Consider the following 20993-nt stretch of genomic DNA (forward strand, 5'->3'; position numbering starts at 1 on the left):
ACACGCAGTTCCCCGTTCTCTGGGGACCTCCTCAGATCTCCCTGTCATCTCACATCTGTCATTTCTCGGGTCATATCCAACCCACTGGGTCACCCATGCACCGGGACGACGCGACAGGCCTGTGGCTCCACCGCCCTTGACAGCAACGACTGGCAATCCTGTGCCGGCCCTGCTGGACGCAAGCACCTCCAACGCCCGGCTGCGTCTTAGTGACTCTGGGACCGCCAGCCAGGTACCTCGCTCGACTCAGGCTCAGTCAGTGTTGGTCGGATGCATGAATGAATGGGGAAAACAAACGAAAGTCTCTCTCCCTGGCCCTGCTCCCATACATCTGTAGGCCTGGGTTTTGGTTTTATCCGAAGACTTAGACACGGGACGCAAGTTCCTTCGCGGAGCCAGACAGAATCCGTCAGAGAGAAGCGGGACTCGAGCTCGCGGCCCAAAGGCGCGGCCCCGCCCCGACGCCCTTTCGCTGTCCCCACTTCGGCGCGCGCCGCTTACGTCACAGCCTCGTCTCTCCCCTTCCCTAGCCACACCCCCTTGCCTGGCGACCCGGAAGTTGTACTTGCAACTGCGACTTTCCTTCTCCCACAATACTTCGCGCTCTTCCTTTCCAGCTTGGACCCGGCAGAGTGAGTATGGGTGGCGGAGTCTGGGCTTCTGGAATCCGGCCCCATCCTCCTTTGGGATTGTGCTAACTGGGACCGCAAAATCTCTCCCGAGCTAGCCCGGGTCTCCGGTTGTGGGAAATGGGAATACACGCTGCGTTTAAGGGCTCCCGAAGCCTGAGGAGGAAAGTGTCCAGGCTTAGGGGAACCGGGGCGGCAGGTATTTCCAGGTCAGAGGCATCTGAGGGGCGCGGGTGCGTGGGCCACTGGGTGACCGACTTAGCCTGGCCAGACTCTCAGCACCTAGAAACGCCCCGAGAGTGACCGCGTGAGGCTGGGAGGGAGGACTTGGCTTGAGCTTGTTCACCTCTGCTCTGAGCCTCCTTGTCGCCTGCATTTAGATGGCTCCCGCAAAGAAGGGTGGCGAGAAGAAAAAGGGCCGTTCTGCCATCAACGAGGTGGTGACCCGAGAATACACCATCAACATTCACAAGCGCATCCATGGAGTGTGAGTATCCCTGTCTGTAGCCGCCCTGGGGCTCGAACTCACGCGTCTGGTTGTCACTCTCGGAGATGCGCCGGATCATCTCCACCCCAGTCTCTTCCTCTGGTGGCCTTTCCTATTTCATTCATTGGCAATTTAACAAATCCTTTGGGCTCTGCTTTCCGAATACATTCACCGTCTGACCAGCTGCGTTGGTCTTTCTGACCGCCCCCATTCTTCCTTACCGGAATGCTGACAGTAGCAGCTCCCTGCTCCTGTTCCCTTCCCTACCCGGACATGCGTAGGGATCTATTCTCAGATCCTGCATCGATCTATCTTAGGTTAGAAATCAAGAGTTCTTGCCATGATCCCACATTGGCTGACCCGCTTAATCATACCGGGCATGCTTCTGTTTCAAAGTAGCTGCTTTGTTGAATTTTTACTCTTTTATTTTTCCCTATGCCTGAATGGTTTTTTCCACAAATAAATGCTTCGTTGCCTTTAGACCTTGAGTCCAAGATCACCCTTTTTTTTTTTTTTTAAGACGGAGTCTTGCTCCGTCCCCAACCTGGAGTGCAGGGGCGCGATCTGGGCTCGCTGCAACCTCCGCCTCCGTGCCTTAGCCTCTGGAGTAGCTGGGATTACAGGAGCCCGCCACCACACCTGGCCCACCTTGGCCGTCTTAGAGAAACCTGCAGCCCCTTTCCCTAATGCTTTCTCTTTTCCCTGGTTTGTTTTTCTCTGTAGTGCTAGATACCGTCAGCTGTACCCAATAGGTTGCTTACATAAGCTGTGTGAAGAACAAGGGATTGCCAACTGCTGTTATTTCTACTACCTTTTACTTCTGGATATTTAAGTATTTAAGTGAAGTGAACTTGCTTGATGCGTTCATAGAGTTAACTATTGCCCTCATCATACTCAAGAAGAAACCTGCCTGCACATTTCAGGCCCCTGCTCTTTAAGCATAGATGAAGTTAATAGCATTGAATGATCTGTTCCAAAAACATGTCCTGTCTTAAGACATGACATTTAATCAAATTTAGTATTTTGAGGATTTCAGAAAGTGGATTATGCATTTTCTTGTCCTAAGTATTATGCTAGTTGCTGGGCATTACACACTGGTGGGAAAAAAAGATTGTTACTGCCTAGTTGAAGGTTTGGTTTAGGCTGGTTTTAGGAGGACGTACTATCTACAGTAAGTCCTCACTGAGCTTGAAGCACACTGGCCTACTGTATGCTGTAAAAACTTGTTTTTGTTAAATGGGACATTGCTTAAAGTCAGTTTCCAGGAGCCTATCAACGACATTGAGGACTTACATGTACCTAATTTTGTGCTCCTTTAATTTGTTCACTTTTATGTTTAAATCGTAGGGGCTTCAAGAAGCGTGCCCCTCGGGCACTCAAAGAGATTCGGAAATTTGCCATGAAGGAGATGGGAACTCCAGATGTGCGCATTGACACTAGGCTCAACAAAGCTGTCTGGGCCAAAGGAATAAGGTGCTAAAGTTATCTGTATTTGAAGGTGAACTTTTGCAATGACACCAGCTTCATTTACCCTGCAAGAGCCTGTATCAGTTCAGTAATTTGGTTAGTGCACGTGGAAGTATTAAAAAAAAATACTGTGACTGTGACTTAGGTTGGGTAGTATCTGCAGGGAAGCCCTTAATTTAATGGCTTATGAACTGAGACCCAAGTGAAGGAGCCAACAGTGTAGGGTGGGAAAGAGCATTGCACAGAGAGGAAGCTTGGCGGGATCTGGGAGCAGGGTGGTGAGTGCAGGTAGGGTGGAATAAATGAGCCCAGTGGAGGAGGAGGGAGGGGTGAGGGCTGACCATGTAGGGTAGCTCTAGACAGCAAGGCAAGGCTACCATGAGAGAAGTGGTTCTTGGCCTGGGGCAGTTTTACCTGTCCTCCTCGGGGTTGTGGCAGGGGCAGTGTTTTTGTTGTCACTACTGAGGGATACTATGGGCCAGGGACACTAAATACCCTACAATTCATGGGGCTGCTCCCTCCAAGAGTTGCCTAGCCCAGGTGTTAGTGCTGGTGTTGGGGAACCCTGCTCTAAAGTGGAACCAGAAAGCAGGGGAGGCTTGTGCTTTAAAGGATGTCATGAGGTGCCAGAAGAGAAGTGGAGTGAAGGGCAGCTAGAGGAATGACGACAGTGTGGACTACTTGATTCTGGAAACGGGCGGGGAGGACTGTCTGCAGCTGTGTGGTGGTTAAAACTTAGGATTAAGTGAGATGAACAAGACAGGGACCTGAGACCTAGCTCTTCTGTGGGTGGACATTGAAGGGTGCAGCAGAAGAGGTGTCCTCCGATGCCTGCGTTGGGATAAGAGGAATGGGATTACAGGAGCCAAAAGAGGTCCTGAGTTTATAGGAATCCGGGGCCTAGAACAATACCCGGCACATCCTAAGCTCGATAGAGGAAAGAGAATCAGCTGTGATGCTAGAGAGAGGATGAGATAAGACAAGGGGATTGCACGTGGAGATAAACTGAGTATGCGCCTGTGGCAGAGTTTTTAACAGTGTTTTTTGTTTTGAGATGGAGTTAATGTTGCCCAGGCTGAAGTGCAGTGGTGTAGTCTCAGCTCACTGCAACGTTCACCTCCTGGGTTCAAGCTGTTTTCCTGCCTCAGCCTCCCAAGTGGCTGGGATTACAGGCAGCCACCACGCCTGGCTCTTATTTTTTGTATTTTTAGTGGAGATGGGGTTTTACCATGTTGGCCAGAGTGGTCTCAAACTCTTGACCTCAGATGATACACCCACCTCAGCCTCCCAAAGTGCTGGGATTACAGGCTTGAGCCACCGCGCCTGGCCTTCACAATTTAATGTAACAGAAAAATCATGTAACAAATTTCTGGTGATAGACAAAAGACTAACACATTTGGACCCAGATATCTGCTTAGGATTAATTGGTTGAATATCAATGGTGGCTACCTTAACATATCTTCAAACAGGCATCCCTCCTGTGGTAACAGCATTTAATGTTCACCGGGGGTTATGTTTCATTTTCCAGGGAACTGGTAAGTTCTAGGTTGGTCAGAGTAGAGCAAAGGACAGCATTAGAAGCAGGGATATGAGATACGTGAACACAGCTAGTGGTCTAGGTTGGTCAGAGTAGAGCAAAGGACGGCATTAGAAGCAGGGATATGAGATACGTGAACACAGCTAGTGGCTGCTTGGTTGAAAGGAGGCATTGACTTTAGCAACACAATTATGTTTTTATTAGGAATGTCCCATACCGAATCCGTGTGCGGCTGTCCAGAAAACGTAATGAGGATGAAGATTCACCAAATAAGCTCTATACTTTGGTTACCTATGTACCTGTTACCACTTTCAAAAGTAAGTTCTCCATCCCATAAAGCCATTTAAATTCATTAGAAAAATGTCCTTACCTCTGTTAAATGTGAATTCATCTGTTAAGCTAGGGGTGACACACATCATTGTACCCTTTTTAAATTGTGTGTTGGTGTGGGAAGATGCTAAAGAATGCAAAACTGGTCCATATCTGGGTTGTAAAAAGGTTGTGGAAAATAGAATGCTACATGCCCAGACCCGTCTACAAAAGGTTTTTAGAGTTGAAATATGAAATGTGATGTGGGTGTGGAAGTTGACTGTCATTTTCTTTACAGATCTGCAGACAGTCAATGTGGATGAGAACTAATCGCTGATCGTCAAATACATCAAATAAAGTTATAAAATTGACTTTGTTTGGTTCTTTTTAGTTGCAACATAATGTGCTTGTATATCCTATCCTAATTATGGGATCATTTGAAGAGCTTTTCCCACATTGATGGCCTGTGTTGCTTTCTCCCCATCCCCTGGGGTTGGATTTGTGAACAGGGTCTAGGCAGGCTTTTAAAGGTGATTTCAAATTGCAACCTAGTTTTAGCAGCACTGTTCTGGGCAGTTGGGATACTGAAGGCATATTGTTAATGATTCTACTTGTATGTTTTGCTAATTCAAAGATAAGCACTTTTCCAGAAACCAGGATGTAGAATCCATTTGCCATTGGCATTGTAACATTTTAGGAAACAACTTTAAAATGACGTACTATTTGTAGCATCTTAAATTTAATGAAATTAATGTGGCAGTACATCTTTTAAGTTTCTGCCTACATCTATGTTGAATATAATTGTCTTCTAAAATAATTGATTTTTGGTGAGATAACCAGATGCATATTTTAACTCATTTGTAATGGCCCTGTTGTACCTGGAGCCAAGGTTCAGAAGTAAAGTTCCTTAAGGTATCAATAACAAAAATTTGTATTAATAGTTCAGTCCTAAAGCAGTGTTGCTGGGCTTATGTTTCACCAGCATTTACAAGCTGTATGTTAAATGCTGCCATAAAAAGGTCTGTGAAGCCCCACTGGTGATGTAGGGCACACCCAAGGCGGGGCTGAGAAGTACCTAGTGTTGTACCACCCAGAAACCATGGATGGGCAGCAGCAATGTCTCCTGCTTACCCATTCACTGCCACAATCTACAGCTTAAGACACTTAACTACAAGGTAAAAGAAAAGGACCAAGTAAATACAAAAAGTTTCTTATTAAAAAACTTGGAGGCCAACATTGAAAGCATGGTTTGTACACAACATTTTTGGAAGGACATATAAAGTGAATACAACCAAATATATTAAAATGGTTTCAATTACCAGCATTGAAACAGTGCAAAAAAAAACCAAATACAATTGCACAGATAGTAGACTCCCTTAGATCTTGCACGTGAACTTGATTCCTGACCTCTCCCATTGTCATTCCAAGTGAAAAATGAAAGTATGGGGCTCTTAGCTTCTTGGTTAGTATGATACATTGTGTACATCTGAGCAAAATCACACTAGCATCATAACAGAAGTGCCCATTTCAGCCAATCTGGTAAAAATTGCAAGTTGGCACCAAGTGAACCAATGGATACCCTAGGGCGCTGACAATTCTCAGAATACATAGAAATGCTTGGGCGTTGTGTCGGTTCCCCTGGCCAGCGTCAGGTTGTTTATCCAGATGCCCCATTTGTAAAGTAGACTGAAATCTCGGTTTAGGGCTGACCCCAAGAAAGTCTGGTCCGTGCTTTGGTATGGCAGACTCCAGTGTGCATAGCAGCTGCTATCTTGCTACAAGTTACTCAGCTTAAGTTCAGACTGTGATTGGTGGCTCATTTCAGAAGTTTTGAGATTGTATTGATTGATCTTGGCATTTTCAAGTTTGGATTTCATGTCCAGTGGCTTTTCAAAAAAGTTTACTAATGATTGTTCAGTCAGAAGTGAAGCTAAAATATGTTCGAGGGAGACAGTCCAGTCCGCTTGTGCCTCCTCTGGAAATGCCTGGGAGTCCTGGGGCGTCTTCCCAGTGTCTGCAAAAACCGAGTCCTCAGGAGAAGGAGCTGAGGCCTGCAGCTCCTCCCCACACTCCTGGGAGCAGCTTCCAGAGCTGCTGCTTCGCTGCCCCACCTCTCCGATTTGCAGCAGCAGCGTGGTGACTGTCGCGATGGCTTGGTACAAATCGTTTTCTTCTGGATCTTCATGGAACATACTGTACAGAGTTTTACAGAACTGGATAAATTCTCTCTGAAATTGAAATAAGCCTTATGTAGCAGCAGAACCAGGGTGGAAGTGTCACTTTTTTTTTTTTTAACATGATACCTGTGACCTTTGAGAAAACGACACAGTACTTTTGAAGACACACAATATAAGAAAAGGTAGTCTCTGCCCTTCCACTCTGAAAACAAGGTGGTGATTTCTGGGAATTTCAGCACACACTTGGAAATGGGTAGACCTTCCTAGAGGATGTGCACACCCTTTAACAAAGCAATTCAAGAAACCACGGCAGGCCAGGCACAGTGGCTCATGCCTGTAATCCCAGCACTGTGGGAGGCTGAGGAGGGCGGATCACCTGAGATTGGGAGTCTGAGACCAGCCCAACCAACATAGAGAAACCCCATCTCTACTAAAAATACAAAATTAGCCGGGTGTGGTGGCACATGCCTGTAATCCCAGCTACTCGGGAGGCTGAGCCAGGAGAATCGCTTAAACCCAGGAGGCCAAGGTTGTGGTGAGCCAAGCCTGGGCAACAAGAGCGAAACTTCATGTCAAAAAAAAAAAAAAAAAAAAAAAAAAAAACCACAGTAATGTACAGATTTATCTGTAGGGATCTTTAAGCTAGAGTTTATAACAGGAAAATGCTGGTAACAGCTGAAAGCTATAAAGTTAGGGCATGTTCCTATAGTGGGAAGGCTATGCAGTATCTAAATGTAAAATGAAATGGAACAGTAATGCCTGGTTTCTCAGTGTAATCTGAGACACTGCTGCTGAAATGGAGAATATGTAATGTGAGGACAGGTGCTTCAGGTGGAATCTAGCTACACAATTACTCCAAGAATAGAAAAGTGGTTGGGTATGGCCGCGTGCGGTGACTCACGCCTGTAACCCCAGCACTTTGGGAGGCCGAGGCGGGTGGATCACGATGTCAGGAGATCGAGACCGTCCTGGCTAATATGACTAAACCCCGTCTCTACTAAAAAATACAAAAAAACTAGCTGGCTGAGGTGGCGGGCGCCTGTAGTCCCAGCCACTCCGGAGGCTGAGGCAGGAGAATGGCATGAATCCGGGAGGTGGAGCTTGCAGTGAGTGGAGATCAGGCCACTGCACTCCAGCCTAGGCGACAGAGCGAGACTCTGTCTCAAAAAAATTTTTAAAATTTAATTCTCTGCACTGAAGAAAGTCCATACCTGGCTCATTTTGGGCAATTCTTTCTCAGTTTTATCTTTTTCTTTGGCTAAATCCTTAATCATTTGCTTCAGCTGCTTCTGATAATCAACTGCATCACCTTGAAACAAAGGAAAACAACATGTAGTTTAAATAAGTTCAGTGAAAGCAAAAAGAAAACTCTGTAGGGAGGGAAGCAAGGGGGTGAGGAATTCCACTAAGCGAATTCTGTACAAAACTGGAAAGCAAGAGATTCCCCTGGAGAGCCAGTTGGTGGTCATTGGGAGACTTCTGCTCTAAGAGGACGCGTGAAACAGCAAACAGGAGGAAGGAACTTGGTGATGGGGGCAAGGGGCAGCCACCCAGCAGCACCCCCAGTCAGAGCACTTCTGGCCTCTAAAGGCAGTGAGTTTGGTGATAATTCATTGGATGAAGGGAAAAGACAGGGCTGCTACAAGAAGAGAGGTGAGGGCAACCTCGGTGCCTCCTGCCACTGCAGTGGTATGCCCAGAAGAAAGCAACAATGAAAAGAGGTACGTGCCATTGGGTTTCCCGAAAACCAGGGGTCTTGACGTTGACAACAGAGGATTCTTCAATGGCGACTGGCTGTCTCGGTCATTTTCAGTGAGTGCTTAAAAAAAAGATAAGAGGTTAAGTTAAACAAATTTTCTGCCTTACCAAAACTGGCAGGTAGCTTTTTAGGCAACTAAACGCTAAGCCAGCAGCTCCCAGCCTGTGGACTCTAGTTTTTGCAGGGTCCATGAACCCAAACTCACACCAAGCACTGTTCTGGATACCCAGAGAAAATAAAATGTCCCCCATACCAAGTGTGCCTTTTCCCAGAGGTATGTGAAGACTGTTGTAATTAACAACATACACATTCATAGGGCACTGCTAATACCAATTTGGGAAAAATGTATATAGTGAAATCCCATTTTGTAAAACTAAAATATATCCATGCACATATAAAGTACTCTAGAAATACTAAATCTCTGGATAGTGGAATAATTGGTAATGATTTTAAACTTCTCAGGATAGTATTTCTGTATAATGAACACATACTGCTGTACTTACACAATTTCTTTTAAAAGTTGAAGAAAAGCTTCAGTGAATTCAAATCTGCATCTTAGTATTAGGAGTGTTTTTAAGGATGTTCAAAATAAAACACTCCGAACCCTCATATACTGACGATGGGAATGTAAACTGGCTCAGCCACTTTAGAACAGTCTGGCAGTTTTTTAAAAAGTTAAAGTTAGCATTTGACTCAGAAATCTCACTTCTACATATACACCCAAGAGAACTGAAAGTGTTCACAGGCAAATTTGTACACAGATTGTTCATAGTATTGTTCATAGTAGCCAAAAACAACACCCAAATGTTGAATAAACTGATGAACAAACAAATCGTGGCATACCCATACAATGGAATATTTGGCCATTAAAAGGAATGAAGCACTGACACATGCTACAGCATGGATGTGTCTTGAAAACATCATGCTAGGTGAGAGAAGTTGAACATGTACAGCAATTCCATTTATATGAAATGTCCAGGACAGGCAAATCTACAGAAAGCTGCGTAGGGCTGGGGAAAATGGATACACTGAGAGTGAGAGCTAAAGGTATGACATATATTTTTAGGGTGATGAAATAGTCTAAAATTGATTGTGGTGATTGTTGCACAACTCTGAATATACAAAAAAAACACCCCATTGAATTGTACACTTTAAATGGGTGACTTGCATGGTGCATGAATATACCTCAATAAAGCTGCTACAAAATAACAATTATCAGGGGGATGACAGGGAAGGTTCCCCATATTTTAAAAAGTTTGGAACTTATTCGTAAACCATTTAACTGAAAATAAATCAAAGGCAAAATTCAGCTGTGATTCAACAAGCTTCCACAAGATGGCAGCAAAGCTTTAGAAAGCTACCCTTACTTGTCCCAACTTTGCCCAAAACGAATTCTGTGCAGTGGCACATGTAAGAATCCACTCAAACTGAACAGGAGGAAAACTGAAAACCCTGAATGGTACCTGGGGCAGTCAGGATGGAAATGGATTTCCCAGGGACCAGTGCTGGGATGCCAAAGAGCTTGGCATAATACCACAAAGTAGAAATGTGTATACAAGTCACCAACAAAATGTGATGGGAGCCATAGAAAGGCAGCAATTAATCCAGGGGCTGGGCAAGTGTCCAGAAAGGAGGCAAGTAAAGTATTAACAGTGACAAGGAGCTGAGGGGCCAAAAAACTCCCAGAGCGGAGCCTCCCACCTCTGCCGTCACGGCATATGCAGAGAACATCACCTGGACATGGAACTCACTGAAAATACTAATTCCATGATCAGAAGGATAGGATACTATGTATTATGGGAAACAGTAAATACTAAGAATACATGCCATCTTTAACGATCCTTTCAGTCTTTTCACATGGGAGATTTGGACTGTTTAAATATGACCTTATTTTTACACTCCTATATATATGTAACCTGTAATTCAAGAGTATAAATGGATTGAGAGGCAATTTCTATTAAAGTGTTCATTGTGTCTCACTTCAAGTACTACACAAGTTAAAATCAGATAAAGGGTTTACATTTGGTCCTCTGAAACCCCCATCTCAGACTTCTGTTTGAAGGTAGTAGGTAACTTCATTGCTCCAACAGATACCACCAGCAGGAAGATCTCTCCTTTATGGCCTTAGGGACCTTCATTACACACTGTACATGTTTTCATTTTCTATATCATTGTCATTGCCACTGCCATCTTCCTCACTTTCTTAATGGGATGCCTGTGGAGGCGACAAGCCAGTTCCACCATAAGCATCTTCTCTCTAGAAGAGTTCACAAACGGCTTTGAACACAGTCTAGCCTTCAGATGCAGCTGAGACATTACAGTAATCATCAAAATAATCCCATCTCCACCATGCCTATTTTGCAAAAGCAGTATAGGGCCTTCTTCTCATCCCTCCATAGTGGTTGAAAACAGCCATCAAATTATAGCAGCGAGGCCTTGCATTTGGATTAATTAGAAATTCCAATACAGCCAAGTCATTGATAGGAAAATCAACTAAGGTATCTAACTTGTTTCTCAATGATCTACTGTAAGAAAAATCACTTGAGATGCAACAGCTACTGGAGGCAGGGATCATACATCCAATTTCTTAGTGGCCTCTTGATGACTTGGATACCAGGAATCTTTATGACTTAGTTTTCTTTTGTTGAAAAGGGTCTAAGGCAGTCTTTTAATTTCACAAGTTTTTTTTTTTTAAAGAAAGTTTATATTCTATGTTTGCATATTTTTCAAAATCTTCTATGGCATTTTAACTCAGGACCCCAGTCCAAAGCCAGAAAAGATCTTTCATCTAGCCCAAGCTGCCCATCATTGAATCAAACATGTCTGGGATAATTTCTGATGTAGCTGATACCAGGACTGCCTAACTGTTAAACTGGAATGTAAACTACCATTTTTTGTGCCCTGTGAGACGCTGACCTTTGCAAATTTCCTCAACACATCATCCATTTTCGAAATCATTATCTCTTCCAGCTAAGTCTTTAAAATGATTGTTCTCTGACGGAGGCTCTTAAGCCTGGCTGGATTCACCATTTAGCCAATATGCTTCCATTTCACCTGGTGAGCCTTCCTCCCCTATGCCGTTTGGGTCATTCCCATTATTATTTTGGTCCTTAGAACAGTGTAACCATCCCTCAGTTTCTTGGGTTCCAGCAGATACCTTGACATATTGGCACATTATTAAAAGCAAGAGCTTAGAGAGTTATCTTCAGTATTGTTTCTTAGCATAGTCATAAGAGACGCCTGACCAAAAAGTTAAGAATCAAGAGAGTGGGTATAACTTGAGTGCCAAACTTCTTAGGCAACCAGTAGTCACATGCTCTCTATCTTTGGTCCTATTGATGTCAGTTTTAAACACCTCCCATTCCATAATGCTTGTAAGGTTTTTCTCCACAGCAAATATTCTGTGAAATCTATTTTATAGTCATGTGTCACTTAATGAGAGGAATACGTTCTGAGAAATGCATCATTTAGGTGATTTTGTCATTGTGCAAACATCATAAAGTGGACTTACACAAACCTACATGGTGTAGCCTTCTACACACCTAGCCTATAAAGTCGATTGTTCCTAGGCTACAAACCTGTACAGCATGTTACTGTACTGAACACTGTAGGCAGCTGGAACACAATGGTAGCTGTGTAGCTAAACATATCTAAATGTAGAAAAGGTGTTATAAAAATATGGTATAAAAGGAAAAAAATGGTATACCTGTATAGGCCACTTACTATGAATGGAGGCTGCAGGGCTGGAAGCTGTTCTGGACACATCAGTGAGTAGTGAGTGAATATGAAGGCCTAGGACGTTACTGCACATCTGCCACAGACTTTATAAACACTTACACTGCACGGAGTTCATTTTTAAAATATTCTTCTTGATCTTCAATAATCAATTAACCTTAGCTTACTGTAACTTTTTACTTTATAAACTTTTTGACTCTTTTGTAATAACACTTGCCTTAAAACACAGAGTACAGCTGTGAAAAATATTTTCTTTATCAAAAAAAATCTTTTTAACTTTTTTGTTAAAAACCAAGACAAACACGCACATGAGCCTAGGCCTACGCAGGGTCAGGATCGTCAGTATCAGTGTCTTCCACATCCACATCTTGTCCCAGCTGAAGGTCTTCATGGGCAGTAACACCCACAGAGCTGTCCTCTCCTGTGGTAACAGCGCCTTCTGGAATAGCTCCTGAAGGACCTGCCTGAGGCTGTTTTACAGTTTACTTTTTTTGTTTTTTAATAAGAAGGAATACATGCTAAAATAATGATAAATAGTATAGTAATTATATAAACCAATAACATTCATTATCATTACCCAGTTTAGGTGTTGTATGAAATTTTATATGCTAGACTTTTATACAATGGCAATAGAGGTGTTTACACCAGCATCACCACAAAAACATGAGTAATGTGTTTTGCTACGGTGTTTACAACGGCTGAGAATTTTTCAGTCTCGTTGTAATCCTGTGGGACCACCGTCATACATGCTGTCTATCCTTGCCTAGAACGTCCCTATGTGGCACACAATGGTATATATTTATCAGTACCTACCATTTACTCGGCAGATACCCTTGGCAAAGCAGACCATGCTGTGCAAAGATCTTGTATATTTCCAATTGTACTACATAGGTTTGGAAAGCAGATCCATTCTAACAGATATCCATGGTACATCACCTTATCACAGGCGAGATAGGGTCAAGTGACAAAAAGGATAAGATGTTACCAAAATCTTGGCACACTCAGGACTCTTTAATATTAGTTTTCATCCTAGTACTAATAGTGAAGCAGCTACATGCAATTCTCAATTAGGTCTTCAAAACGATGATCTCTTCAAAACAGACTGTCACCATCAGTGAGAAACTGAACAAGAAGCGGAGAGCAAATGGTATTTTTTTTCTACTTGGTAAAAAGTCATTATAGAGGATTTGAACGGCTCCAGTGCTCACAATTCTACCTCAAGCAACGTGTTCATTCTACGTTATCAACCCCTTTTTCACTGACAAATGTAATGTTGACAATTTTTTTGGCTAATGGGACTAGATTTGGAATCCAATCAATACTTTTTCAGAACAACAAAGCTTTCCTTCATTCATACACCGATATTGCTGTACTAATCTATAATTATGTTTGAGAACTCAAATTATAACCCTGACTAAACATCACTAATGAAGCATTTGTGACCTTTTTCTTGAAGTTGAATTTTTGCTTTGAATTCCTGTTTTGTCAGTATGTGTTAATATAACGTCATGTGCTTTCAGTTATCAATTAAGTTTATTCAGGTTTTCAACGTTTTAAGTGCTTTTTTTAAAGTCAATAATTACCCTTAACCAACTGCAAATTGGAATTATTCAAAAGATTTCTCCTTTTAACTCAACTTCTTGACAAAACTCATCCTTTAGACAGCAGATGTACTTGATTATGTATAAGACCTCAGAAGGAAACCTCTCTATTCCTTTACAGAAAGCTGAACACAAAGACTAGAGCAGCTCCAATTTTATTAGTCAACATTTTAAGGACATCCTTTAATGTGGATTCAGGCTGGCAGGCAAACCTTTCAGCCTATCTGTGAATAAAAGAGCATATTCCCTGAATCTCAGAGTTGGCAGAAGGAACTCATAGGCCTGCTCAGTATACAAACTTACAGAAGAACCTCCAAATTGTCTCATTTGTATGTGTCCATTTTCAATGTTAACTTTCTCAGAAGTTTGTTACCATGTTTCTTTCCAAGGAAAATAAAGTTCTCCCAGAAAGTTCTCCTCTGAAAGTCCAGTTAGTATAATTTAGCAAAATGACCAATATCCATAGGCTTATCGATCTGCAGTGAAAATTGTTGGATTTCATCATCTTCTGGAATACTCTTCATCTGTGTATTACCTGACATGGTACCAAATCATCTGTAATATTTCCTTCCTAGTTCCTGTGCTAAATAGTGTTACAATCGCCAAGAGCCCATAAAGTGAGCCCTCCTGGAAATGGATGAGGCCTTGGGCCTCGGCTCTTCATTGCTTCCTGAGCTGCAGCAGACGCCTTCACAACCAAGCTCACAGGAGACACCCGTCTCCTATGTTCCCCTGGCAGAGGGCCGGGCCTGCTCTACACCAGCGGGTGTTTCAGCAAGGCACTGACGTTTTCTACCCTTGCCTCTTCGACAGGCAAATAGTAAGACTTAGGTGAAGAGAATTCTTTAGGCACACAAATTCACATTTGATGTAATCTCATTATACTTCCTTATCTGTGATTGTAAACTTTCATTTCGTAACTAGCATGTCTGTCCTACCTTTAAAAAGTTTTTCATTATGAAAGTAAGTATTTGTTAGAATTAAGTCTATTTAAATGAAAAGGACTTAGATATGAGTCTGTGTGGCCTCAGGAAAATGATGTTTTAAAATAGAGATTTTAGGCTGTCTGCACTCTTAAGGCTTTTCTGTCGTTTTCTTAAGGCTTTTTAAACTGCATCAAAAATTCAGATACGAATCATACACTAAAAAATAATACATCATGTCTTAATTTCCATTGAACTTGATTTAAATTCAGAGTCACACAGTATAAATATCACAATCAGATATGTTCAAAAAGGTTTGAACAATTGATTTTCTGAAACCATGAAGGTACAAATGCTTTTAATAAATCAATGTAATTAAAATGTCTTTTAGAAATAAACTTATTTGGAAACAAGTAGTAATTCATTAGAAAGTTAGATGAAGAGGCTGGGTGTGGTGGCTCACGCCTGTAATCCCAGCACTCTGGGAGGCCAAGGTGGGTGGATCACGAGCTCAGGAGACTGAGACCATCCTGGCTAACACGGTGAAACTCCATCTCTACTAAAAAATACAAAAAAATTAGCTGAGCATAGCGGTGGGCGCCTTTTAGTCCCAGCTACTCGGGAGGCTGAGGCAGGAGAATGGCATGGACCCGGGAGGCAGAGCTTGCAGTGAGCCGAGATCACGCCACTGCACTCCAGCCTAGGCGACAGAGTGAGACTCTGTCTCAAAAAAAAAAAAGAAAAGAAAAAAGAAAGTTAGATGAAGAATCAAAAATCTTAGATGATAATTCAAAAGCCAATTATAAATTTTAAAATATATCTGGGTGAAATGCTATCTGTACTATTCTATGCAACTTCTCCATAGATCTAAAATTATTCCAAAATAATGTTTATTTCCAAACCAAGATAAAATAATAGAGTAAAATAAAAACAATCATATTCTATTTAAGAATGCCAGATATAGACAATGACAACTACGGAAAGATAACAATGATGATGATGATATGATGAAGATCAACAATTACGCATGCCTTCTATGTTATTAGAAAAACATTTGTGAAAAATAAGGATAAATTAAAACTCAATGTATATTGGCATAAAGAGCAGAAAACATCAGTGATGCTAAACAATTTGCATTTATGATCAGCTGACAGAGAAAGGGAAACAAAAAATAAATAATAAACAATTTGCACTCAAGTCATAATAGTGCACATTGTCAATGGGGAGGTCAAGGAGGGACTGTGTGGCCAGCACAGAATACTCACTGGGGACAGCGTGCATGCCTAAGGTATCAGATGCCAGTTCAGTAAGGGCTGCATCCAGGAAGTAGACCCAGAAAGCCCACAACTAATGTCCAGGTGCATCTTCAATGTTTGTACCGTAGTCCCCCCTCATCCAAGGTGTTAAACTGCACGCTGCTCTGAGTAACATTTTGAAAGCTTGCGCTGTTCCACTACATCCCAGGTCAGATGCGAATCCTCCCTTTGTCCACTATCTCCACAAGGTCTACACTACCTGCCTGTTACTCATTAGTCATCTCGGTGATCAGATTGAAAAAATCCAGTGTATACAGGATTTGGTACTATCCACAGTTTCCGGCATCCACAGGGAGTTGGGGGGGTGCTTGGGACATACGTCCAGTGGATAAAGGGGAATGTGTATGTGCATTAACAGCTGAAAAAGCCACCAGGATATCATGGCCCTAGAGACCCCCTCAGCACCCACCAGCCTCCCCAGGCACCATCCAACACCAGAACCACAACCACAGCACTGCGAGGGCAGAGCCCTCTGGGATTTCTGATTCATCTCTATTCGTTTTTAAGAACCAAGGAACACCTTTTAGGTTTCTTTGGTCTTGTTCCTGTCAACGTCAAGTCTGATCTCATAGATACCGAAATGGCTTCCTTTTCCTGGTTACTAGTGCTGAAATTTGTAGAAAACATGGTCTGATGCACTAGACACATGAAATGTTCTTCAGATTCAGTAGCCTAAAATAACTATTAAGTTAGTAATGAGGGTCTGGCTCTCACACACATTCCACAGGCCAGCGGTTCTGAAGGTGTCCTCAGACCCAGCGCGGGGGCCCAGGAACTTGGTTTAAACAGGCCTTCCAGGGGATTCTGGTGCACACTCAAGTTTGGGAGCTCCTGCTAGAGCTGTGCAGCACAGAACTTCAAACCTGCGGCCTGAAACCCCAAGCGAGAAACACGTGTTGCCTCGAGCATAAGTGAACCTCAAAAACAGAAGAGCTTCAGAGTCATGCACAAAGCCGGTATTGTGTTTAAGCAGAGCACAGTCTGATTTTGCTACTTGGACTTTCTTACCTGGAGGGATATGAAGCCTGTATAATAGTTTAATTTTCTCATTCATTTCTCCATTATACATAATATCTGCAAAAATTTTACAAAGAGAGAGTGAGATGATGCCAGTGCTGAAAGCCCATTTGTCAGGACACAAACTCACTGTGGAGAGAACGGTCAGGAAAGTCAATACCTGCCACCCGCAACCCCCCTGCCCCAGACACACACCACAGTAACCATGAAAGCGTTAAAGGCAGGGCTGCCGACTGTGTGAGCTCTAAGGAACTTTGGGAATGCTGTCTGGCCTCATACCTTCCAAAACATTTTAATTTCATGGACAAAAGTTAGGAACATGGCTCCCAACAAGCCACCATCACATCGTGGGTGCCAAGGCAGGCAAGGTCAACAGCCCCGTATGTAGAAAGCGTGGGCCGCTCTCCCATCCCCCTTCAGAAAGTAGATCCTGAGAGGAGCCCGAAGAGTGGTATTTCAGAATCCTAAGTTCGTGTCAGGCCAGTCACAAAAGTGTTACACCGTGTGCATCTGCCTGCTCCGAAGATCCACTTTGTCTTCTGTTCACCGACCCACACCCCAAAGCACCTCACTGCGAAATCCCACAGAGGCATACCGAGGCAGCTCACAAACGCTTTGAACTCGATGAGCTGGTCCATGTTGTCATCCAAGAGCCTGAACGTCCTTTCAGCAAGGATCTCCGTGTGGGCCCCACAGGTCCAGGGCGAGACTAGCTGAAACAGGTGTGCAAACTGCCGGGCGTCTATGCGGTACTGCTCGGCATAGGGCCGGCTGGGGTCGTGGCGTGAGGCCGTGGGCCTGGGCTGCTCCCAGTAACAGCTCATCATGTGTTCTCTCTTCAAACAAGACGGGGAAAGGGAACTCTTATCGCTTTTTGAACAAGCCACATTGTAACACAAACAAATAATAAATTACTACAATCTCATCACTCTAACTGGGTATGTAAAAGTGTTCCCTTGTTACCCTGACATCCTTGCCCGCATGAACATGTAATTTTGACGTTGGTTTCTTTATTTTTCTTTTTTCTGGGTTGTTTTTTTTTTCTCATTGTGGTAAAATATACATAACGTAAAATGTACCAATTTAACTATTTTTAAATGTACAGTTCAGCTAACATAGTTTTCATTATAGAAGACACACAGTTTTTATTCTGATATTTTCACTTAAAATCGTACTTTTTTGGCCGGGCGCAGTGGCTCACGCCTGTAATCCCAGCACTTTGGGTGAATCGCTTGAACCTGGGAGGCTGAATCATTTGAACCTGGGAGGCAGGGGTTGCAGTGAGCTGAGATTGCGCCACTGCGCTCCAGCCTGGGTGACCAAGCGAGACTCCATCTCAAAAAAAGAAAGAAAAAAAAAAAGCGCTCTGGTTGCCCAGACTGGAGTGCAGTGGCACGATCTTGGTTCACTGCAACCTCTGCCTCCCAGGTTCAAGCAATTCTACTGTCTCAGCCTCCCGAGTAGCTGGGATTACAGGTGCACACCACCACACCCAGCTAATTTTTTGTATTTTTTAGTAGAGACAGGGTTTCACCATGTTGCCCAGGCTGGTCACAAACTCCTGAGCTCAGGCAATCCACCAGGGTGCCTGCCACCACAGATGGTCTCGATCTCCTGACCTCGTGATCCGCCCGTCTCGGCCTCCCAAAGTGCTGGGATTACAGGCTTGAGCCACCACGCCCGGCCTAAAGTTTTTTTTTTTTTAAGGTGAGTTGAAGTCTTGGGAACAGACTGAAAACTAACAAAACCAGCCCTGTCACTGAGGACCAGGTGATCCTCTTCAGAATGCATCATTTCCACCCATACTAAATGACTACGTTGTCTCTCTGGACATCCCAATTCACAAAAGTCTGAAGTAGTTCCCAATAACTGCAGGGTTCTTGACGATTTCAATGTCCTCTGTCCACAGGCTGGGACAAAAACAAGGGCAGATGCCACAGTCTGCAAGCTCGTCTCCTCAAATAGAGACCAAAATGCCATCTATCATTTTACTGTCATATTTACTGCAGCCGTGTTATCTAAACAGTCATTACAGAATCACGAAAAGAACCACAAGAACTTTTAAGTGTGAAATAAAGGTCTCATAAACTTCTGTTCCTTAAAACCCAAGGCACACCATGAATTTCTATGTAGAGTCGTGTAGACTGTCACATCAACATCCCATAAAATGCAGAAGAAACGGTTGTAATGCACAGGTCAAGGACAAATACTAGTTTACGCAGAATCCCACAGAAAAACAAACCACTATAAAAATAGGCAAAGGATATGAACAGGTGATTCAAAGAGTACACAACTAGCCAATAAACATGAACTGGCACTCTACCTCATTAATGAGAAAACAAGTTTAAATTAAAATGAAATGCAGTTTTCCACTGGACTAGAAAATTTTAAAAGATCCATGATATTAAATGCTGGGTGGGTGTGGAGTGTGGGGAAATGAGTCCTCTTAGACACCATCAGTGGGACTATAATTTTTTTTTTTTTTTTTAAAGACAGAGTCTCACTCTTGTTGCCCAGGCTGGAGTGCAGTGGCGTGATCTTGGCTCACTGCAACCTCTGCCTCCCAGGTTCAAGCAATTCTCCTGCCTCAGCCTCCCAAGTAGCTGGGATTACAGGTGCATGCCACCACGCCTAGTTAATTTTTGTATTTTTAGTAGAGATGGGATTTCACCATGTTGGTCAGGCTAGTCTCAAACTCTGGAACTCAAGTGATCCACCTGCACTGGCCTCCCACAGTGCTGGGATTACAGACATAAGCCACTGTGCCCAGCCAGAACTGGCATTTGAAAAAATTAAAAATGCTTTAGCAGTATTGACTAAAGTTGGATATATACGTCACCCATGAGCCAACAGTTCCACTTCAAGGAACACATTCTACAGAATCAGCAGCACTGAGGGTCCAGGAAATGCACAGGTGCTCAATGTCAAGCAGCAACAACCGGAAGCAACACAAATGTCACTCAAGAGATGAATGATTAAATATATCAGAGTTCGGCCCTACAAGGAAACTGCAATCACTAAAAAAGTATGAGAAAAGATCTATAGATTCTCATCTAGAACAAAGTTCATGATATATGGTCAACTGAAACAAAAAAAAAAACCCCTGCAGGTCATTATATATACCATAATTTCACTTCTATGTGGGAATGAAAAGTGAGTGTGTGTGTATGTATTGTAGGCATGTGTGTATAGACAGACACAAGGGAAAATTCTGGAAAGATATGCAAATTGTTAACTGTAATTACCTGTACAGGGAGGGTAATAGGGGCACGATAGGTCCTTTCCTTTTTTTTTTTTTTCAAATTTTTATTTATGTATGTTGAGACAGAGTTTCACTGTTGTCTCCAGGGCTGGAGTGCAGTGGCTGTGATCTTGGCTCACTGCAACCTCCACCTCCCACGTTCAAGCAATTCTCCCACCTCAGCTTCCCAAGTAGCTGGGATTACAGGTGCGCGTCACCACGCCCTGCTAATTTTTGTATTTTTAGTACAGACAGGTTTTCACGATGTTGGCCAAGCTGGTCTCGAACTACTGACCTCAAGTAATCCGCCCACCTCGGCCTCCCAAAGTGCTGGGATTACAGGTGTGAGCCACTGCACCCAGCCACTTTCCTTTCTTGCTTAGAAGCTTTTTCTTTTATCAATGGTAAGAGTAGGTATAATTTTATTTAGCTTTGTGTCTTTCAATTAAACTTTGAAAATAAGTATAACCCAGCAACACTGGGTGAATTTCACTGCTTAGCAGTACGAACGCCTTTGTGGAATACACAAGGCACTGTTTCAGGTCCCATGCTTCCAGGAGTAGTTTATGCACCAAGTCTGTATTTATACTGTTCACATCCTACTTGCAGAGATAAAGTAATGAAGCTGTTCTCAATTTGAGAGAAAAGGAGATATCACAGACCTGAATTTATGTAATTTAAAGAATGGCTTTAAACTAACAATAAAAATACATTTTCTCAAGTACCAAGCAACACTGTTCGCCCTTCATAGGAAGGACAGAAACAGAAACAAGCATGGTTGGCTCTGAAGGCCTT

General features: G+C 43.2%; 2 protein-coding genes across 5 annotated transcripts in view; one reads left to right on the top strand and one right to left on the bottom strand.

Annotated features, from left to right (window-relative positions):
- Window positions 1–539: 539 nt before the first annotated feature.
- On the top strand, window positions 540–4800 carry RPL31 (ribosomal protein L31). 3 transcript variants are annotated; one of them, XM_008008198.3, is made up of 5 exons: window positions 540–632; window positions 1010–1116; window positions 2464–2589; window positions 4325–4437; window positions 4728–4800. In XM_008008198.3, exons 2-5 carry the CDS (start codon window positions 1010–1012, stop codon window positions 4757–4759), a joined length of 378 nt encoding a protein of 125 aa, XP_008006389.1. In that variant the 5' UTR covers window positions 540–632; the 3' UTR covers window positions 4760–4800. The 3 variants fall into 3 exon arrangements, with proteins under 3 accessions (XP_008006389.1, XP_008006390.1, XP_008006391.1); XM_008008199.3 differs by having other exon boundaries at window positions 606–828; XM_008008200.3 differs by having other exon boundaries at window positions 621–838.
- An 823-nt stretch (window positions 4801–5623) lies between these two features.
- Window positions 5624–20993, bottom strand: part of TBC1D8 (TBC1 domain family member 8) — a 130495-nt gene continuing 115125 nt past the window's right edge. For both annotated transcript variants that reach the window (XM_073023249.1, XM_073023250.1), the window contains exons 16-20: window positions 17553–17793; window positions 16949–17014; window positions 8336–8425; window positions 7818–7915; window positions 5624–6657 (exon numbers count right to left, since the gene is read on the bottom strand). In XM_073023249.1, the coding sequence (XP_072879350.1) occupies window positions 6205–6657; window positions 7818–7915; window positions 8336–8425; window positions 16949–17014; window positions 17553–17793 (948 nt within the window). In that variant the 3' untranslated portion in view covers window positions 5624–6204. The remainder of the gene's footprint in view (window positions 6658–7817; window positions 7916–8335; window positions 8426–16948; window positions 17015–17552; window positions 17794–20993) is intronic.

This window comes from Chlorocebus sabaeus, chromosome 14, assembly GCF_047675955.1.
Source record: "Chlorocebus sabaeus isolate Y175 chromosome 14, mChlSab1.0.hap1, whole genome shotgun sequence".
Classification (NCBI taxonomy): domain Eukaryota; kingdom Metazoa; phylum Chordata; class Mammalia; order Primates; family Cercopithecidae; genus Chlorocebus; species Chlorocebus sabaeus.